Source organism: Tamandua tetradactyla, chromosome 23, assembly GCF_023851605.1.
Source record: "Tamandua tetradactyla isolate mTamTet1 chromosome 23, mTamTet1.pri, whole genome shotgun sequence".
NCBI classification, from domain to species: domain Eukaryota; kingdom Metazoa; phylum Chordata; class Mammalia; order Pilosa; family Myrmecophagidae; genus Tamandua; species Tamandua tetradactyla.
The window spans coordinates 52,736,957-52,758,359 of record NC_135349.1 but is presented as its reverse complement, the minus strand read 5'-3'; the positions used below and the strand labels follow the sequence as shown (position 1 = coordinate 52,758,359).

Below are 21,403 nucleotides of genomic sequence, written 5' to 3'. Positions count from 1 at the left end.
GAAAAACCCTAGAATGAGCTGAGACTCAGCATCAAGGGATTGAGAAAACCTTCTCCACCAAAAGGGGGAAGAGTGAAATGAGACTAAGTGGCACAGTGGCTGAGAGATTCCAAACAGAGTCGAGAGGTTATCCTGGAGGTTATTCTTACGCATTATATCACCTAGTTATTCAAGATGTAATGGAGAGGCTGTACTGAACTGCCTGAAAATGTAGAGCTGTGTTCCACTAGCCATGTTTCTTAAGGATGATTGAATAATGATATAGCTTTCACAATGTGACTGTGTGATTGTGAAAACCTTGTGTCTGATGCTCCTTTTATCTATCTTGTCAACAGACAAGTAGAACATATGGAATAAAAATAAATAATGGGAACAAATGTTTAAATATATTTAGTATGAAATGCTAATGAAAGCGAGGGGTGCGGGGTATGGTATGTATAATCTTTTTTTCTTCTGTTTTCGTTTTATTCTTTTTCTGTTGTCTTTTTCTTTCTTTTTTCTGAATTGATGCAAATGTTCTAAGAAATGATGAGTATGCAACTAAGTGATGATATTGTGAATTACTGAATAAATGTTGATGTTTTAGTTCATTTGTTAATTTTTTTAAACTAATAAATAAATTTAAAAAAAAGATAGACAGTAAGGCCATTCTCTCAAAATGTAACGTTTGAGACTGGGGAAAATATTTGCAGCACATTTGATTAAGGATTAGTGGTCCTTTATGTAAAGGGCTCCTTTGGATCATTGAGAAAAAAACTGACAGTCTGATAGAAAAACTAGTCAAGACTGAAAAGAAGAGGAAATACAAATGACCAAACAATGTTTTTGCGGCAAATGGAAACCAGAAGCTCAGAGAATGGAGCCCACAGAGGCTAGGAGCACTTCAATGCACTTCCTATTTGAGCTGGCATTTCTGGATGTGGGAATGTGCTCTCCAGTTGCCATGTGTCAAGTTGCTTGTGGGCGAGGGTGTTGCATGCATGGGTGGCACAGTCAAGGATTGGAGTAGCCCCGTGACTGGGCAGGGTCTGAAATTTCAGGGTCCATCTGTGTGACGGGAAACTCTGTCCACTGCTATGAAATGGTTTCCAGGATAGTTGCTTAATTCTAAGTAGAATGAAAAGCTGCAGAACTGTGTGCATAGTGTGCTCTCTTGGCTTATCCAGTTAGATGCGCAGATGAGGGCTGGAAATATGTACAAGACTCTCACAGTAGCTGTGTCTCCAGGGAAGGTACTTGGACAATTAGGCCTGGGGCAGGGAGGCAATTCTTGCCTTTACTGTACACCCGTTTTTCACTTTTGAATTTGTACCATGTGCACAAATTACTTTTTCAAATAAATATAATACATGTGTGTTTTTAAATATAATAATTATGTGACTCAGCAATTCTAACTTTGGGAAGCTATCTTATTAAAATAAAGGCATCAAAACAGAAGGATATATGTGCAGGGATTTTTTTCCCCCAACATTGAAGAAAAAGTTAAATGTTACAGTCAAAAATTAAATCTGATTTTGTTGGCCTGTAGGAACTTTCATGATATATCATTAAGATAAAAAGAAAAGCAAGTTACACACTAGTGTGTATAATATAATTTGATTATAAAATTTACAGTTTTTTTAAAAAGGCTCTTGTTTACAAAAAGAAAAGAAAGTTGTGCAAAAAAATACCCCAAACTATTAACTATTGTCATTGGTTACCTCAGGAGTCAGGGCGAGGAGATATTAATAACATTTTCTTTACATATCTCTGTATTCTTTGATTTGCTATAATAAGATGGTATTGACAATTTACCAAAAAAAAAAAATCTAAAGACATTATATAAAAAGATAATCAGTTTCCACATGCCAGTTGAGAGGTTGATGGGAGTGGCCACAAATCATAGGGACTTGCCAGCTCTGAAGGATGGCAGGGTGGGCTGGGGAATATAGATTGGAGAGAATAAAGGAGAAGATATTCCAGATAGGAGGAATTTTAGTAAAAAAGTACCTCACAGATTCAGAGAGAGCAGAACGATGTAGCCATGAGATGCAGAGAGTCCACGAGCCAGCAACCTTTGGAGATGAAGAAGGAAAACGCCTCCCGGGGATCTTCATGAAACCAGAAGCCAGGAGAGAAAGCTAGCAGATGACACCGTGTTCCCCATGTGCGCTCCAGCTGAGAGAGAAGCCCTGACTGTGTTTGCCATGTGCCTTCTCAACTTGAGAGAGAAACCCTGAACTTCATTGGCCTTCTTGAACCAAGGTATCTTTCCCTGGATGCCTTTGATTGGACATTTCTATAGACTTGTTTTAATTGGGACATTTTCTCAGCCTTAGAACTGTAAACTAGCAACTCATTAAATTCCCCTTGTTAAAAGCCAAAAAAAAAAAAAAATTACCTCAGCTCTGTTCTTACCTGTCAACTTGAAAGCAATTTAATTCGAGTTGCCTTTAGCCTCACAGCCTTATCTGGTCTTCTTGTTCCCATCCATTTTCACCAGAGCAACTGTGTGGCTAGCCTGAGTCCCTTTGAACCGCAGCTGTTTGATGCCTTGGACAGCTTGCTTAGGAGGGACAGACTTGGGAGTGGAGGTGGGAAGGAGGGATAGGCCAGGGCACTGGATAATGCCTGAGAGTAGAGCTGCCTGTTTCACTGTTTCCCAGTACCTGTGATTGAGGGTAGGGTGGTGGTGGTCAGGGGATATGTTAAACCCCTGCAGGTTCCTTTTCTGTCCATATGGCCCTATGGAGACAGAGTGGCCTGGGCCTCTCCAGAGAGCAGGAGGAGCACGTCCAAGGGCCAGTGTTCTAGCTTACTAGCTGCCGGAATGCAATACACCAGAAACAGAATGGCTTCCAAACAGGGGAATTTAATCAGATGCTAATTTACAGTTCTAAGGCCAAGAAAATGTCCCAATTGCAACAAGTCTATAGAAATGTCCAATCAAAGGCATCCAGGAAAAGATACCTTGGTTCAAGAAGGCCAGTGAAGTTCAGTGTTTCTCTCGCAAGTGAGAAGGCACATGGCGAGCACAGTCACAGTTTCTCTGTCATCTGGAAAGGCACATGGTGAACATGGTGAGGGTTCCTCTCTCATCTGGAAGGTCACATGGCAGACATGGCATCATCTGCAATCTTCTTCTCCCAACTTCCGGTTTCATGAAGCTCCCTGGGAGGCATTTTCCTTCTTCATCTCCAAAGGTCGCTGGCTGGTGGACTCTGCTTCTCATGGCTATATCGTTCTCTACTCTCTCTTAATCTCATTCTCCAAAATGTTTCCTCTCTTTTTTTTTTTTACATGGGCAGGCACCAGGAATCAAACCCGGGTCCTCGGGCATGGCAAGCAAGCACTCTTACCTGCTGAGCCACCATGGCCCGCCCAATGTTTCCTCTTTTATAGGACTTCAGAAACTAATCAAGACCCACCTAAATGGGTGGGGACACATCTCCCCTAATCCAGTTTAACAGCCACTCTTGATTGGGATACATCTCCAGGGGCATGATCTAATTACAGATTCAAACATACAGTATTGAATAGGGATTATTCTGCCTTTATGAAATGGGATTTCGATTAAAACATGGCTTTTCTAGGGTTCATACATCCTTTCAAACCAGAACAACCAGTGACCAGCATTGAGGCCCTGGATGGTGGGAATGCATTCAGTTGTCATTTTCCTCTTCATTTTTCTGTTTTCCCAACCATCACTTTTGTGATTAGAGGGGCAATAATCTTTTTAAAATGTATTTGCTCAGCTCCCAGGGGTTTTAGCTACTTCTATACAGGCGGTACCTCATTTGTCAGTCTCACGTAATCAACTTGTTGATTTGGAATTCAGATGTAGATGTGTACTACAAGATTAGATTATCAATTTGAGCACCTGCATTCCTGTTTTTAGGCAATGCTTTTTAGTGCATCTGCATGTGAAGAACAAACCATTTATGAAACATTTCTCTCCTATACCTTGTGGTCCTGGCTCCATGGCCCTTGGAATTTACCTGAGCACTTAAGGGTACCATGTTTTATCTCCTTTTCATTAGGAAACCATAAATACAGGCCCTTTTGTGATGCGTTCCACATGTCGGCGATGTGGCGGCCGAGGCTCCATCATCACATCTCCCTGTGTGATCTGCAGAGGGACAGGACAGGCCAAGCAGAAGAAGAAAGTGATGATACCAGTGCCTGCCGGTGGGTTCTCAGGCTCGTGCCACATGCAGTGAAGCTGGTGGAGCTGGGGTCCTTGTCTGCCTGTGCTTTATTTGCTGGTGAAAGCTGTGCTGCGGTCCTGGTGCCTTGGAGTGAGGAGGAAAAAGAACCTCATTGCATTTTCTCTTTCAACCATTTGTCTGTAAAATCTGTGCTTTAAGGGTATTATTGGGGGAAAGAGACTGGATGGGCCAATGCTGCTCACACACGTAAGGGAGCTCCTCTCCAGACGGTTTACTATCCTCCATCACACCCCATCTTCAGTTGACAAAGGCCAGCATCATCCCTGGTATACACCACCCCTGGTCCACACCACCTTCCTCTTCCCCTGAGCAGCCTGTGAACCCACCCATCTTTGCTTCCCAGGGTGGTCATTTCACAAGCTGTCTGATCTTGTCATCCGCCCTGTTTAAGACCCTTCAGTGACTTCCTGTTGCTCCTCCTATGAAGATGAAAGCCCTCTGCTCCCTTCTCTGGCCATGCTTGCCCCTCCAGCCTCTCACTTACTATTCTTCCCCTTGTTGCCTGCCCTGCAGACTTGCTGGTTTGCTTTTAGATCCGTGAACGGTCCCTGCAGTCTCTCAAAATGAGCCTTTGCACATGCTATTCCCTGTGCCTGAAACTGCCTTTCTGCCTTCTTTTCAGGGTCAACTCTGTTCATGCTGGAGATCCCAGCCAAAGTATCACTTCCTCGGGGAAGCCTTCTCAAACCCTCCCCTCTCCTCTTTAGATATGGAGTCTATGCTTTTCTGTTTTCTTTCTAAGAACATGTCTTCATTTGCAATTACGCATTTATTAGTGTTTTCGTTTGATTAATATCTGTCTCCCTAACTATACTGTAAATTCCCTGGGGCTTTGGGTAGGTCTGGCACGAGGCAGGTGTTCAGTAAATTTGAATAAAGGGAAGGTACTCTTGCTTGGTTATCCATTACCAAATGTTGCATCTTCAGAAAGTTATACTTGCTGCCATTTTGATAATTGTGTTATTCCTCAATAAAGAAACAGGAATGAGCAAGGAAGCCCATGGGTTGTAAATGGATCTTGGGGTAGGAAACGCCTTGCTTGAGAGGTCCAAAAATAATTGTTCTCTATTGAATTTTTTTTCTTATAGGAGTGGAGGATGGCCAGACTGTCAGGATGCCTGTAGGAAAGAGAGAAATTTTCATTACATTCAGGGTAGGTACTCCGCTGTGCACAGCTCCAGCTCCTGTTAGGGCCCTTCCTCCTTCTGAGAGGATGTGACTGAGGCTTCTCAAAGTGAGAGAGTAGCTTTACAGGAACCTGTCTTTCCATTTGGATTGCTAAGGGGAGCAATGTACACCTTAATGTGGTTATTAAATGTGTTACAACAAGGCTTTATCCTAGGCATGGGGAGAACAAAGCTTCCTCGTGACTTACAAGTTGGTTTCTTAAAGATGGTTGTATAATGATATAGCTTTCGCAGTGTGACTGTGTGATTGTGAAAACCTTGTGTCTGATGCTCCTTTTATCTGCCTTATGGACAGATGTGTAAAACATGGATTAAAAATAAATAAATAATAGGGGATCAAATCAAATATTAAAATAAATTTAGTGGATTGAAATGCTAGTGATCAATGAGGGGGAGGGGTAAGGGGTATGGTGTGTATGATTTTTTTTCTGTTTTCTTTTTATTTCTTTTTCTGAATTGATGCAAATGTTCTAAGAAGTGATCATGATGATGAATATATAACTATGTGATGAAAGAAAAAAGAATGTTCATATTGTATGTATTGGTTTTATTAATAAAAATTTAAAAAAAGACAAGTTGGAAATAGGACATATAAATATATATAAAACATTTCCTTGTGGGTTTTTTTTTTTTTAGTGTAACCAATTGTTGGTAAGAAGAGTAAGTGCTGTCAGGTGCTGTACTATGTACTTGGTTTTCTAAGATGACGAAAACATTAAAGAAGGTTACACCTTATGCCAGCAGTCACTGCAAGATCTATACTGAGAAAAGCCCATACATGGGCACCAGGTGATGGTTCAGGGGTGTGAAGGGCAGCCTTGTATCTGACAGCAAACTGGACACCAGCCACCTGTCCCTTAACAAGAGGCTGGTGCAGTGAGCTGAGCTGGCATCCGTGCCTCACCACACACAGTCAAAACAAGTGAACCTGGGCCATGGGTATCGATACAGAGACATCTCATTTACAGAGGACAAGTGAAAATCATCAGATTGCAAGAGGATTTAGGTAATAGGATGCCTTTTAGAAAAGTTGTAAAACATGCAAAATGGTATTATGATATTACTTAGAAATATACAATATGTAGTATCAGTAAAAAGATACTTGTAGGAATGAGAAATGCTAAGTTCAGGAGCGAGGTTAACTGGAGGGTGATGGGGAGAGGTACCGAGGGTTGCACCGAGGAACCTTTGACTACTTTTAGAATATTTTATTACTTAAACTGGATTCTGGCTACATAGCAATTGCATACTACTTAGTTTACCTTTTTTATGTAGGTGAAGCCTTTCACCTACATAAAAAATAAAGACAAAAGTAATATAAAGGACGAATCTTCTAGACTTAGAAATTAAAGGGTGAAGGCAGAAAGCTGGAAGCCAGTCTATATAAAGTTTGGGGGAGAATTCAGATTTTGTTCCTATTAATAGGGGGAAAAAAAAGAGAAGAAATCACTGGAGGGCAAAGAATGTCTTTGAGACAAAAAAAAGTCCTTAAGACAAAATGTCCTCAAGACGAAAGATCGTACTTATAAAATCAGATTAGGAAGGAAGGATTCCTCCGGCTTCGCCATGGCGGCGATTCCCCCTGACTCTTGGCAGCCGCCCAGCGTCTACTTGGAGACCAGCATGGGGATCATTGTGCTGGAGCTGTACTGGAAGCATGCTCCAAAGACCTGTAAGAACTTTGCTGAGTTGGCTCGTCGAGGTTACTACAATGGCACGAAATTCCACAGAATCATCAAAGATTTCATGATCCGGGGAGGCGACCCAACAGGGACAGGTCGAGGTGGTGCATCCATATACGGCAAGCAGTTTGAAGATGAACTTCATCCAGACTTGTAATTCACAGGGGCTGGAATTCTCGCAGTGGCTAATGCAGGGCCAGACACCAATGGCAGCCAGTTCTTTGTGACCCTGGCCCCCACCCAGTGGCTTGACGGCAAACACACCATTTTTGGCTGGGTGTGCCAGGGCATAGGAATGGTGAATCGAGTGGGAATGGTAGAAACAAACTCCCAGGACCGCCCAGTGGATGATGTGAAGATCATCAAGGCCTACCCTTCTGGGTAGACTTGCTGTCCTCTTGAACAGATCTTTGGGTCATCTGAGATGGCCCCGTGAACCAGCTGCCAGGTGACTTGGAACTACACCTAATTCTAAATGTCCTTTTGGCCTTGCAAATCACAGAACTAAGGAAGCTGGGTGAGTTAGAAATGAAAGTACATTTTAACAAAATACAACTTTTCTCTTCTCCCCGTGCCTACATCAGCACATACAAGTTCATGCACAAGTTACTGCTAACTGCAAATGATCTACACTACTCCTTCTGGTGCATGTCCACTTTGATCCACTTGGAACAGAATGCAGCAGGATCTTTCTCTCCGTGTGGTATTTAACCAAACTTCTTCCTGGGGAGATTTATATTGAGGCAATCTTTGGTGGCTGACAGCCACAGAATCCAAAACCAAGTAGTGTCTGCCAGCCTTGTTAACTCTGCACACCCTATTTCAGTCTCCTACATTTGCTCTTCCAGGGGAAGTTTGCATCTCTCCCCTATTTTCCCTCAAAACCAGAGCATCAACACTGCTGTCTCTAATACTCAGGCATCCCACGGAAAGCCACATTGAATTTTTGCCAGATGAAAAACACATCCAACAATCAAATTTCTAAGAAGGTGTCAAGTGGGGAATGATAACGTGTAACAATCGAGAAATGAGTTTATTAAAAGATAGCAGAAGCAGTGACCATTTTATTCCCAAGAAGGAGTGGAAATCTGTAGTAAGCACAAGTATAGGCTGAATTCTTCTTAAAAAGCCATGTTCTCATAAAAAAGAAAGGCATCACTTAGATTTTTTTAACTTAAGATTTTAGAGAAACTAGATAAGAGATTTCTGTATGCTATTTTTTTTAATCTTCCTTTTTTTTCTTTTCCTTTTTTCTTTTCTTTAAGAGGGTTAGGAATAAGACCAAAGTTAATACATATGTAATACATAGAAACTTCCAAAATAAAATACCACTGATGGTTAAAAAAAAAAAAAATCAGATTAGTTCCAGTACTGCCAGTCTGCCTTGAAAGCAGTTTGTATCGTATGACTCTCTGGAAAACAAACCTTTTGCCTTTGTAAATGCATTAATTAGTCTGTATCTCTCTGTACTTTCTAGTAAAAATAAGTAATTTAGTAGGTATAATAAATAAGAAAGACTTTTTTGTGTGTTTAAAAAGCCAATGTTCCTTTTTTATTTTCCTTTACAACTGAGCAGCTTGATCTGCAAGAACCAGGGCATTTTTGCCATTGCAGTATATAAAGTGCAACTGGGACTCAGAGGTTAACCTTTCACTTGGTGAAAGTACACTGCTTTCACCCAGTCCCACGCCTAAGCGTGGAAGGAGGTGTAAAGCTAGTCGGGCTGAGCAGCGGGGTGAGGGGGCTGGTGCTCAGAAGCAGCTGGGTCTCAGCATCTTCTCTGGTCAGTGCTCATCGTCTCCTTTTGGCTCCAGGTGCAGAAGAGCCCCGTGTTCAGGAGAGACGGCGCGGACATCCACTCCGACCTCTTTATTTCTATTGCCCAAGCTATTCTTGGTGGGACGGCCAGAGCCCAGGGCCTGTACGAAACAATCAATGTGACGGTGAGAGGACTGGCTGGGATGTTGGGGGATGCTTCTGCCTCCTTTCTCTGTGTAGCTCTGTGTGTGGCTCTGTGTGGTGGCTCTGCATGGTGGCTCTGCATGGTAGCCTTTGGTTCTGAAATGGACCTGGTTGGCCGTGGCTATAGCCCATGGGTGGCTGTCATGTCAGGATTCAGAAAGGAGAATAGATTTGGTGCAGCTGTGGGGACCTTAGTTGCTTCTGGGCACTGCTGTCTCCCACCTCAACTCATCCCGTTTCAAGATCATGCTCCTTTTCTCATTCTGGCTCAGGGCCTACCCCACACTCTGGTGACACTTCGGAGAACCATCCTCTATGCTTCTTGAGGGCTCCAGTGGAAACAGGCCCTAGTTGCAAGGAGCCAGGCAGTCCTAGTTCAGTTTTTCATCCTTCTGTGTCTCACTCTCTGTGCTCCCTCATTCCTTCTTCCTTGTCTTCCCTGCCCAAAACTCTCTGCACACAGGTCCTTTGTGGTAGGCTCTGCTTTGGGGGATCCCTGGCTTTCCATGTGATGGTGGTTAGTTTAGGTCTAGAAGACTGAGTAGAAGTTCTTTCCTTGGAATCACCATAAGATTGCCTTTCTTTAGTAAAAGTGTTTTCACTTGGGCAACTAGAGCCCCAAATCAACCACAGATTTCCTTTCCTTGTAGATCCCTCCTGGGGTTCAGGCTGACCAGAGGATCCGGATGAGTGGGAAAGGCATCCCCCGGATTAACAGCTACGGCTATGGAGACCACTACATACACATCAAGATAAGGGTTCCCAAGTAAGCACCCCGTGGGCAGTGCTGCAGTCAGCCAGAGCGCTGCACATGCTCATCCTCGGGAGGAGCCCTCTCCTAGCACTTCCACTGCCAGCCCCTGGGTCGAGCAGTTCAGTGCAGTAGCTGAGAGCATTGTTCCAAGCCAGAACGCCAGGGTCTTATTGGAGCTCTGCCTCTGGAAATTCAGTGGCTTTGGCCGCATGCTTCTCTTTTTGAGTCAGGGGTTTCCTGCCTAAGCTCTCCTTTTGTAAAGTGGACATAATAAAAAGAAAAGCAACCTCGTTGAGTTGTTAGGATGAAGCGAATAGTTGGTAGGAAAGGCTTGCCTGTTGCTGCCTTGCTGATGTAGTATAGTGAATGTTATGGTAGTATAGTGAGTGTTATGGGTGTTATTGCCACTCTCGGGAGATTTCAAGTTCCCGAGAATGACAGCAACATCAGACAGATCTGTAAAGAACTCACTGTGCACAATGGCTCTGTCCTCTGAGAGGATGGTCTGGGCATGGTGCTGGGAGCTTCCCTCCTGAGTGAGGCACACCCCCACCTTGCTTGGGAGCACCACATTTCTAGCACTCATCCTTTTCATTAGATAATTTCTTACCTGCCTTTCTCTCATCCAAACACACATCACAACTCTTTCCTCCCCCGCCCCCTAGTAAAACTGTATTTAGCATAACCACAGTGGCAGTTCTTTCAACCACCTTAGAGCATTTAGGAAATTTTCTTCCTAGAAGTTTGGAAGCCACGTCTTTTCAAGTTCTCCTCACTGGCTCAGGCTGGGTCCCTTTCACCTGCTCCTGGGCCTAGAGCCTGGGTGCATCCATATGCTCCCCCCAATCCACCAGCTTGTATAGGGTGAACACTGGGTACATCAGCATCTTCTGCTCAGAGGAACCCCTGATGTGCAAATTCTGCTCGGTTCATAGGCGTCTCACTAGCCGGCAGCAGAGCCTGATCCTGAGCTATGCCGAGGATGAGACTGACGTGGAAGGGACAGTGAACGGTGTCACCAGCACCAGCACTGGTAAGGCGTCCCCGGGCAGTGCCTGCCAGAACTTTAAAGTAGCCTGTAGTGTCCTCTGAATCCCTGAAAGTGGAAGATGCAGAGAAGCACGGTAAGGGTTTGCCACTCGGAGATCATCTTGAAGCTTCCAAAAGTGCTGTGAAAGGAGGAGAGCTGGGCGGTAGGAACAACTGAAGCAGTAGCCTTGGCTTAAAGATGGAAAACTTCTCATCTTTTCTTCATGTGTATGTTGTACATGTTTGAGGTAAGAGAGCACTAGAAGACTTCCTTACAGATAACAGCTGTGTGGCTTAGAGAGCTGGTCCTCTGAGTTCTATCCTTGGTTCTGCCACTTGCTCTGTTACCTTGGGCACATCCCATGGGAGAGTTTCATATAAAAGCTTAAGGAAAAGATGTGTCGAAAGATCTGTGTGTTCCTAACCCACTATGTTTAACAGATATTTCAGAGTGTCTTGTAAACAACAGCAATCACAACAATCAAAAACCATTATCATATGCCTCCAAATCTGCAGTTTTACAGTGTGTCTAACTTTGAATTCATCTGGCCATGGACAGAAGCCTTATTTACTCTCAGCTCAGTGTCCTCACGTTTTATCAGTAGAACACAGATAAATATTAGTGATTTCATACAAAAAGATTTGCAGGCAGAAGCTTTGGTGGTACACGTCGTAATCGCAGCTGCTGTTCTGGTGGGAGGTAGGTGGGCAGCTCTGCCAGAGGGAGCCCTGTCCCTGTTTATTGGGAAGTCTGTTGGTTCAGAGAAGGCTGTGCTGAGGGTATAATTAGCTTCAGCTGTACAACATGTTTCATCCCTGTTGCATCATTTTGTTTTTTTCTGGGCTGGATGCTCCTCTCAAGTTCTTAGAACATCAGCAGCGTTAAATTATGTACAGTACTTCAGAGCAGGTGTTTTGAGCTGGGTGTGAGTTTTCCAGTGAGGCGGAGAGCTTGGTCATGAAGCCCCTGGGGTGGCAGGAACTGGGTTGTTCAGCAGCAGCAGCCTCCTTTGTGTGAACTTTAATTGAGCGCCTACTGAGTCTGTGACCAGAAGTTCTCAGTGAAAAAGTTGCCACCACAAACCCTGTCTATACACTGTCAAGGCCCTGAATGGTTACTTGTTTAATAGTTTTCTCCTTTTGTTGTCATATCGAACTAGTTACCCCAGCAATCCAGTGTGCCTCTGGCGTCTCTTTCCTCCCTTTCTTCCTTGTGTTAGTTAGTAAGCTGCTGGAATGGCTTTTAAAAAAGAAGAATTTAATAAGTTACTAGTTTACCATTCTAAGCCTATAAAAATACCCAAACTAAGGCATCCAGGGAAAGATATCTTAATTCAGGGAATGCCAATAGGTCATTGAACACCTCTGTCAGCTGGATATTCACATGGCTGGCATCTGCTGGTCCCTTGCTCCTGGGCTCCATTGATTTCAGCCTCTGTTCCTGTGGGGGTTCCTCACTTTGCTTCTCCAGGGCTGGCTTTCATCTCTTGGCTTCCCTTGGCTCTCTCCAGGTTCTGGCTTACTTCACATCTCATGGTGATGTCTGCTAGGCTCCAAACATCTCCAGCATCCATGTCTCTGTTCTCCACGTGTTGGCATCTGTGTCAGCTCTGGGGTCAGAACTGAGCCCTCTTCAAAAATGTTTCCTCTTTTAAAAGATTCCAGTAAGCTAATCAAGACCCACTTAGAATGGGTGGAGTCATATCTCCATCTAATCAAAAGAACACCTACAATTGGGCACGCCGCCTCTCTGTGGAGCTAATCTAATCAAAAGTTTCTGTCCTACAGTATTGAATTAGGATTAAAAGAAATGGCTGTACTCACAGGATTGCATCAGGATTAAAACATGGCTTTTCTGGAGTGCATAATAGATTCAAATCAGCACATTCCTGAAACCCGAATATTCCCCCAGTCTCCTGACATGTGAAATCTGGGTTTTGTAGACAGCTCTCACATGCGCTTCCCTTCTTCTCCCTGCCCACGCAGGGAACTTCGGATCTGCTGGAGCTGAGCCCTGAGAAGGACATGAGCATTTTTTCTGTTTGAAAGTTAGTTATCAGCTATAGCAGGTTGATTTTTAAACTTTTCTCTGATAGCTTAAAGTGAGAGTTGACGATATGGCCAGTTTGTTAGTATCCTTAGAACCCTAACTGAGTTCATGTTTCCTTACCCTAATGAGCCGGTTCACTCATTCAGCCAAGATTTATTGGGAGTCCGTTGTATGCCAAATACTTTGCCAGATTTTCGTTTTAGATTCTTAGTGATATACGTTTTGCTACATATAGTTTAACCTTAATATATGTATTGGATGCATTTCTGAAGTTGGTTCTAACTAAAATGGGTATGCCAAATTATTATTATTAAATTTTTTTTTTTCACATGGACAGGCACCAGGAATTGAACCCAGGTCTCCAGCATGGCAGGCGAGAACTCTGCCTGCTGAGCCATCGTGGCCCACTCCCAAATTGTATTTTTAAATGATAATTAAGAATCTCAGAATAGACTTCAGGGGCACACTGTCTCGGGTCTGCTGCCCAGGTGTGATGGAGTCTCTCACTACACCTTCAAGAAAGTTACTTTGCAGTCCACATATGAAACGTTATAGTATGTATAATTCTTATTTCCTGGTACCGTACTGACAGTGCTTTATCTAAGTAGAACAATCTTTTATGGTAGGCATTCAACAGAACTTTTAACAAGAGTTATACTTGAGTGGTTTGCATTCATTTATCAGTTGTTCTTGGGATAAAGACATACTCATGTCGTTTTTTTTTAACTTTTCGTTTTTATTATTTTTTATTAGAGACAGAAAAATCATGCAGAAAGTATATTTCCATTTACTCTCCCTTACACGTGCAATTTTTCATATTAACACTGCATTTGTATGGTATCTTTGTTACAAATGGGTAAAGAGTATTCTTAAACATCCTATTAATTGTAATCAGCAGTTTACATTAGGGTTCACCATATAATAGTCATTTTTTTGTTTGTTTTAATTTGTATTCAGCTAACATATACACAACCTAAAATTTCCCCTTCTAATCACATTCAACAACATAATTCAGTGGTGTTAATTACATTCACAATGCTCTACTACCATCACCGCCATGCATTGCCACACTTCCATCACCCCAAATAGAAATTCTTTACCAATTAAGCTTTAACTTCCCATTTCTTACTCCACCCTCAGCTCCTGGTAACCTGTATTCTACTTTCTGACTATGAGTTTATTTATTCTAATTATATTGTATCAGCATGACAATACATATATGTCCTTTGTGTCTGGCTTATTTCACTCAACATGATGTCTTCAAGGTTGATTCATGTTCTTACATATATCAGAACTTCATTCCTTTTTACGGCTGAATAATATTCCATTGTATGTATACAATGTATACATACATTGTATATGTTGTAACACGTTGTAGTTGTGACATACATTTGTTCTAGTCACGAAAGAACATTCTTATATTTGTACTCCTAACCACCTTTATCATTCACAGCAGGGTTCCCTGTGTTATACAGTCCCTTTTTTCTTCCTCTAGCTCTCCTTCTAATGGTATAACATGACTACACAGTCCCCTTTCAACCACAATCACACTCATAATTCAGTGCTGTTAATTATACTTACCCTAATCACCTCTGTCCATTTCTAAACATTTAACCTAGTTAAAAATTTTACACACAGGAAGCAGCCGCTCCCCATTCTCTACCTTCATACTATCTCTTGGTAACCTATACTCTGGATTCTTTGTTTAATGCAATTTTATTGAGATATTCACACAACATAGAAACCATCTAAAATGTATAATCACTGGTTCACAGTGGCATCATATAGTTGTGTATACAGCCCCATGATCAAATTTAGAACATTTTCATTACTCCAGAAAATAAAAAAAAAAAAATCCTAATCTTCCCACACTCTTTATCTCCCCATATTATTGACCCATAGTATTAGTGTGGTACATTTGTTATTACTGATGAAAGAATATTAAAATATTACTGTTAACTATAGTCCACAGTTTGTGATAGCTACATTTTTTCCATATACCCTTCTGTTATTAACTCCTTATAATCGTATTGTACATCTGCTCTAGTTCATGAACAAACTTTTTTATATCTGTACAGTTAATTATGGGCATTTTCCACCACAAGATTCACTGTTTTATATATTCCCATGTTCTAACCCCCAACCTTCCTTCTATGACATACATGACTCTAAACTTCCCGTTTCCACCACACTCACACACCATTCACACTGTTAGTTATTCTCACAATAACGTGCTACCATCCCCTCTGTCCATTTCCAAATGTTTAAGTTCACCCTAGTTAAACATTCTGTGCATTTTAAGCAACCATTCCCGATTTTTTAGCCTCATCCTATATCCTGGTAACCTATATTCTACATTTTATGTCTATGAGTTTACATATTTTAATTAGTTTATATCAGTGACATCATAAAATACTTGTCCTTTTGTGTCTAACTTATTTCACTCACCATAATGTCCTCAAGGTTCATCCATGTTGTTGTATATTTCAGGAGTTCATTCCTTCTTACTGCTGAATAATATTCTGTCGTTCATATATACCACATTTTGTTTATCCATTCATCTGTTGATGAACACTTGGGTTGTTTCCATCTTCTGGCAATTGTAAATAATGCAACTGTGAACATTGGTGTGTAAATGTCTTTCACATCCTGCTTTCAGTTCTTCTGAGTATATACCTAGTAACAGGATTACCAGATCATACGGCAGTTCTGTACATAGCTTCCTGAGGAACCACCAAGCTGTCTTCTATGGCTGCTGTACCATTTTACATTCCTACCAGCAGTGAATAAGTATTCCTGTTTCTCTACATCCTCGCCAACATTTGTAGTGTTATGTTTGTTTAGCAGTGGCCATTTTAGTAGGTGTGAAATGATATCTCATTGTGGTTTTGATTTGCATTTCCCTGATAACTAGTGATGTTTAACATCTTTTCTTGTACGTTTTTAGTCATTTGTATTTCCTTTTTGAAAAAATGTCTTCAAATCTTTTGCTCATTTTTAAATTAGGTTATTTGTCTTTTTATTGTTAAGTTGTAGGGTTTCTTTATGTATTCTAGATTTTTAAATCCTTATGGGATGTGTGGTTTTCAATATCTTGGTGCACAAATGTTTTTTAAATTTGATGATATCCCATTTATCTATTTTTCTTTTGTTGCTTGTACTTTTGGTGTAAAGTCTAAGAAAACACTGCCTAATACAAGGTCCTAAAGATGCTTCCCTATATTTTCTAGAAGTTGTATAGTTGGGGCCTTGCTCCTTTTTTTTTGGAGGGGGAGTCCACATTTCATCCTTTTTCCATGTGAATGTCCCGTTATTGCAGCACCATTTGTTGAATCTTTTGGGGTTTTTTTTGGTTTTTTGTTTGTTTTTGTTTTTTTTTGGGGGGGGGGGGAAGTGCACGGGCCAGGAATCAAACCCAGATCTCCCACATGGCAGGCGAGAATCCTACCACTGAACCACCCTCGCAGCCCCCTAGGTCTTGTTCCATTTTGAGTTGTTGACTTTTATATAGTATGAGGTAGGGTCCACCTTCATTTTTTGGATATGGATATCCAGTTTTCCCAGCACCATCTGTTGATGAGACTTCTTTTCCCATTGAGTGGACTTGGCACCCTTGTCACAAATTAATTGGCCATAGATGTGAGGGTCGTGTCATTCTCTAAGTTCACCTGAATACTTAGAGACTGATGAGAGTCGTTTACAAATACAGATATTTCCTAGGTATTGTTGGAGACTTATTTTCATTATGGAGAAAGGGAACCTAGAAGGCATTCAGAATAAAACAATTATGTAGGCAATTGACTCAGAGTTTTTAATGGATTTAGTGTCTCGTGTTGATTTCTGTTCCGTGTTGCAGCAACTGAAACCCTTTGTCGCTGACCCTAGTCTCTTCCAAGTCTGTGAACCAAGAAGTTGTGAACCCCACAATGTGCTTGAGTGCTCTTAGCTCCCAGAGTTGAGCAACCACTTCTTCTGGCAAGAAGACACAGGACATGGGGGGGCATTTTGAGGATGTGGCATGACTTCCTCACCTTTCTAGTCAGATATACACTCATGGCTCGTTGTGTTGTTTCTGGATCATCATTAATTTTTGTTATAATACATGTCTATAGTCAGCTGAAAGCATAGAAACCTTTCCAGAGCTCAACATAAGTAATTTAGAGATTGTACATGCTGTTTGTCTTCCCTAGCCTGACTAATAGAGTTGATAGTCTGTCGCCTTTATGTAGGGTGAAAGTGAGAGGAAGCAGTGAGGAGACCTTTCAGCAGAAGTGGAGGCAGTGCAGAGCCCTGCTGACCTTCACGTCTGTGTGCAGACGTCTCTAGTCAGGCTGTGAGTGTGGACTGCACCTCCCCTGTGGAGTTGACCTGTTCCTCACAAGCCACATCCTTTATTCCCGTTGGCTTCTGTTCTTCAAATACTTCTTTAGCATTTACCATGTAGTGAGAAGCGATGTACAAGGATTTCATTATAATGTGGGAAGACTGGACAATCCACAAGTAAGTGCTAGACCTTTCTTATTGCTCCAGGAGTTATTACCATGGGGAAAACATTTTTCCTCACACGGTCAGAAGGGTTGTTGTCTGGTTAGTCTTCCTCTTGCATGCCTTATAAACAACCATCAAGTCCTGTAAGAAATTAATTGTTTCTTCTTCGTACTCCCAGTGCCTGCAGATAATCCGTTCCCGGTCAGTACTGTCATGTTCATTTGAATTCAGCTCCCTACCCATTGTCAGGGAAATGCTCCAAAGAAGAGATGGCTCTCAGGAGATCCGTGTGGGGTGTGAGGCGGGTGTGCGGGACTGTCCCACATGCAAGTCCTGTCTGTGGCTAGCTGAGCGGCCCCTCCTGTCGGAGTGGGCTTCTGTCCCAGGCATTTCCTTCTTTTCCTAGAGTACAAACACTGTGTGCCAGCTTTATTTGGAAAAGTTTGGGGAGTAAAGCTCTCAGCTCTGTATCTGTAATCCTATCACTCAGAAAGCCCCTGAGAGACCAGGACATCCTAGAAGGACCTTCCCTCCTCCTAGCCCAGGCTAGTCCTCAGAGAAATCAGGGCTTGGAGAAAAGTGATATATTTACAGATTTCGCTTATAGACTTCATTATCTATGTACAGAAGCTCATGGTTGATTACTGACATTTGGTTCAGAATTTTGAATTCAGTTGCCCATATCCATTCATGTCCCTGAATTTTAAATTCAGTTGCCCATAATCTTTTCATGTCCCTAGCAGTAAACCTAATCCCTGAAGGAGCTCTTTCCCCTTTTAGCTAAAGTTAAAATAAAAAGAGAGATGAGACCATCATACCTGATGGTAGGTGAGGAGAATTTCTGGGTGTGCACTTATGTTTTGTTGTTTTGATTTTTGTTGTCCTGTTTGAGTCATATAATATCAAGGAGTAGACAAACAGGTGCTTGTACCAGCTCTTCCTGACTTTGGCCACTGTGACTCAAATATGCAAGCTCGTGGGATTCCAGCCACTTCTTCCCCTCCAGGTGGCAGGGACAGCATTTGGCGTTGGGGAAGGAGAGGGAGAACAGTTACTGAGCAGTTTTTGGTGCTACTTCTGGAATTTCGTTCCATTTTTACTAGTGATTAAGAGCTTGGGTTCTGAAGTTAGATGTTTCAAATTCCAGGTCTGCCATTACTAGCTGTGAAACCTTGGGCAAATGATTTAACTTTTCTGAACCCAGTGCCCTCATCTGTAATTGAGGATAACAGTAATAACTCCTTCATAGAGTTTTTATGTGATTAAATAAAGTCACGTAGGTGCAGCATTTGGCACAGCACCTGGGCCTTCGTAAAAGCTCCATGACTAGTACCTCATCTCATGTGACAGACACAGACATTCTCAGCACCAAGACCGTCCCCTTACCCACTGAGGACCTAGCCCATTTCAGTACTGCTGCTCTCCTTTGTCATGGAAGGCCCAGGAGTAATTAGAAATTTTATGGATTCCTTTGGGTTAAGAGTCCATTTTTATTTTTGTTATTTAAGATTTTAAATAAAAAGGCATGCTAAGGGCTAAGGGCAGGTGGCCTCATCTGCGTTCTTCAGGCCCTGCAGCAGTGAGTGCACTCAGCCTCTGCCTGCCTTGAGGAGCCCGGCTCCTCGTCCATAGAGCCCTGGACTTGGGATGCCACCCTAGCTGCTTTACTTTCATGCTTACTCAGATCTCATTTAGCCCTTTCCTTGTTGTGGTCACCAGTATTCCTCTGAGAGCAAGCCAGGGCGGGAAGGGTATGCCATTGTCCCTCCCCAAGTCCAACAGGTAAGTGCTGATGTACCCAGGATGCCTCCCCTCCTCCTACCTCTGCAGGCCTCTCCTCCTACCACCCCTGCAAGTGTCTCCTCCTCCTCCCGCCCCTGCAGGTGCCTCCTCCTCCTCCTACCTCTGCAGGTGCCTCCTCCTCCTCCTGCCTCTGCAGATGTCTCCTCCTCCCGCCCCTGCAGGTGCCTCCTCCTCCTCCTGCCTCTGCAGATGTCTCCTCCTCCTCCCGCCCCTGCAGGTGCCTCATCCTCCTCCTGCCCCTGCAGATGTCTCTTCCTCCTCCCACCCCTGCAGGTGCCTCCTCCTCCTCCTGCCTCTGCAGATGTCTCCTCCTCCTCCCACCCCTGCAAGTGCCTCCTCCTCCTCCTGCCTCTGCAGATGTCTCCTCCTCCTCCCACCCCTGCAGGTGCCTCATCCTCCTCCTGCCCCTGCAGATGTCTCTTCCTCCTCCCACCCCTGCAGGTGCCTCCTCCTTCTCCTCCTCCTGCCTCTGCAGATGTCTCCTCCTCCTCCCGCCCCTGCAGGTGTCTCCTCCTCCTCCTGCCTCTGCAGATGTCTCCTCCTCCTCCCGCCCCTGCAGGTGCCTCCTCCTCCTCCTGCCCCTGCAGGTACCTCTTCCTCTTCCTCTTCCTCCTGCCTCTGCAGATATCTCCTCCTTCTCCCACCCCTGCAGTGTCTCCTCCTCCTACCCCTGCAGATGCCTCTTCCTCTTCCTCCTGCCTCTGCAGATGTCTCCTCCTCCTCCCACCCCTGCAGGTACCTCCTCCTCCTCCTGCCTCTGCAGAATGTCTCCCTTCCAACCTCTACAGGGGCCCTGTTGCCCCACAGCTTTGGGCCTCACATTGACAAAGGTGTCTGATTCAGACTGAGATCTTGGGGCCATGTTTGTCTCTTACACTCTGTCTTTGGTATCTGGTCATAGCACAGTGAGAATGAGCCTACAGTATAGAATGTTGGGTACAGGTCTGTAGTCCAAAAGGCAGTGAAAGGCACACTTGCTTGCTCTCATATGTGTATGCCCTCCTTACCTAGTGGTTGGCAGATCTTTAAAATAATGCATTGTGCAGCCAAGTTATTTTAGGTAGTCTCAACCTGGGCTCCAAAGAAACAGTAGGACAGTTTCCCTCTATCAGGAGCATTTAGGGTTAGACATCCTTAGATGAGGGAGCATCCTCCATCAAATACAGTGGCATCCTTCTCTAGTATGAAGAAGAGTTGTACAGTTATAGGGTTCCATGTGGCACTGAGTCCCTTCTCTGAGCATCCTGGAGACATTACTGTCTGCGTGTGTGCAGTTAGAATCTGGGTAGTTGGCCTAAATAGAGGATCTTGTCTTGGCTTTATTATTTAGCTTCATATAAATATGAAGAAGCAGAAGCCTCGTGGTTAAGAACCTAGACTTTGGAGTAAGACTGCTTGGGTTTGAACTCAGTTCCACTCCTGCTTACTGGGTCTGTGACCTTGAGAAACCGCCTAACCCCCCCTGTTCCACCTTTGTCATCTGTAACCGTTAAGCAGGAAAGTTTTCCTCAGGGTTGAATGCCTAATGCGAGGGAACTGGCCTGAACTGCCCGCTTAGGCACCTGTGCTGGGTAGGGTTTGTTGTTATAATTCAGACTAGAGACAGCTGGTCATTGTCAGTCTCTATTTCTTGTTGCCTTTTGCGGTTCATGATTTGAAGTTGGAATACTGAGCAGCCTCTTGGCTTCAGTCATCTGACAAGTCAGATAGTTCTTGCTAACGTGGTAATGGCCCCCCTTTTCTTGGGGTGGCACTTGGTTGCCCCTGGATGCCAGGCCTTGGGTGGCCATGGTGTGGGTCGGTGGGCCTGGGTCGTGATGCATGGAAGTGTGTGCCCCTGACCCTGTTCTTTCTACTGTTTGTGCCCAGGTGGCAGTGCCATGGATAGCTCTGCAGGAGGCAAGGCTAGGCCTGAGGCTGGGGAGGACAAGGAGGGCTTCCTTTCCAAACTTAAGAAAATGTTTACCTCCTGATAGCCCAGCCGAGGTAGGCAACTCTTGAGGTTTTTTCCCTTATGAACCAATTCCTGTTTTCTTTCACTTTAACCAACACCACGCCCCTCTAGGAGTTGGAAGAGGTACCAGTTCTGATAAATCTGGTTCTGCTTAGAACCCAGTCTCTCGGGTACTTGTGCACGAGCCTGCTGGCATCCCAGGGCTGCATCAGCACAGCTGCCAGCATCTGCTCTTCCCACTCACTGGCGAGACTGGGTTTTGGCAGTCTGCTTTCCTGCCCACAGT

At 43.6% G+C, this 21,403-nt stretch overlaps 1 protein-coding gene and 1 pseudogene across 3 annotated transcripts in view; both read left to right on the top strand.

Moving 5' to 3' along the window:
* Window positions 1-21,403, top strand: part of DNAJA3 (DnaJ heat shock protein family (Hsp40) member A3) — a 60,177-nt gene that overhangs the window by 37,189 nt on the left and 1,585 nt on the right. For 2 of the 3 annotated variants that reach the window (XM_077141943.1, XM_077141941.1), the window contains exons 6-11: window positions 4,020-4,167; window positions 5,297-5,361; window positions 8,892-9,020; window positions 9,690-9,805; window positions 10,729-10,826; window positions 21,033-21,149. In XM_077141943.1, coding sequence (XP_076998058.1) covers window positions 4,020-4,167; window positions 5,297-5,361; window positions 8,892-9,020; window positions 9,690-9,805; window positions 10,729-10,826; window positions 21,033-21,136 — 660 coding nt within the window. In that variant the 3' untranslated portion in view covers window positions 21,137-21,149. The remainder of the gene's footprint in view (window positions 1-4,019; window positions 4,168-5,296; window positions 5,362-8,891; window positions 9,021-9,689; window positions 9,806-10,728; window positions 10,827-21,032; window positions 21,150-21,403) is intronic. The other variant, XM_077141942.1, reaches the window with a different exon arrangement.
* On the top strand, window positions 6,026-8,873 carry LOC143667583 (peptidyl-prolyl cis-trans isomerase-like 1 pseudogene; annotated as a pseudogene).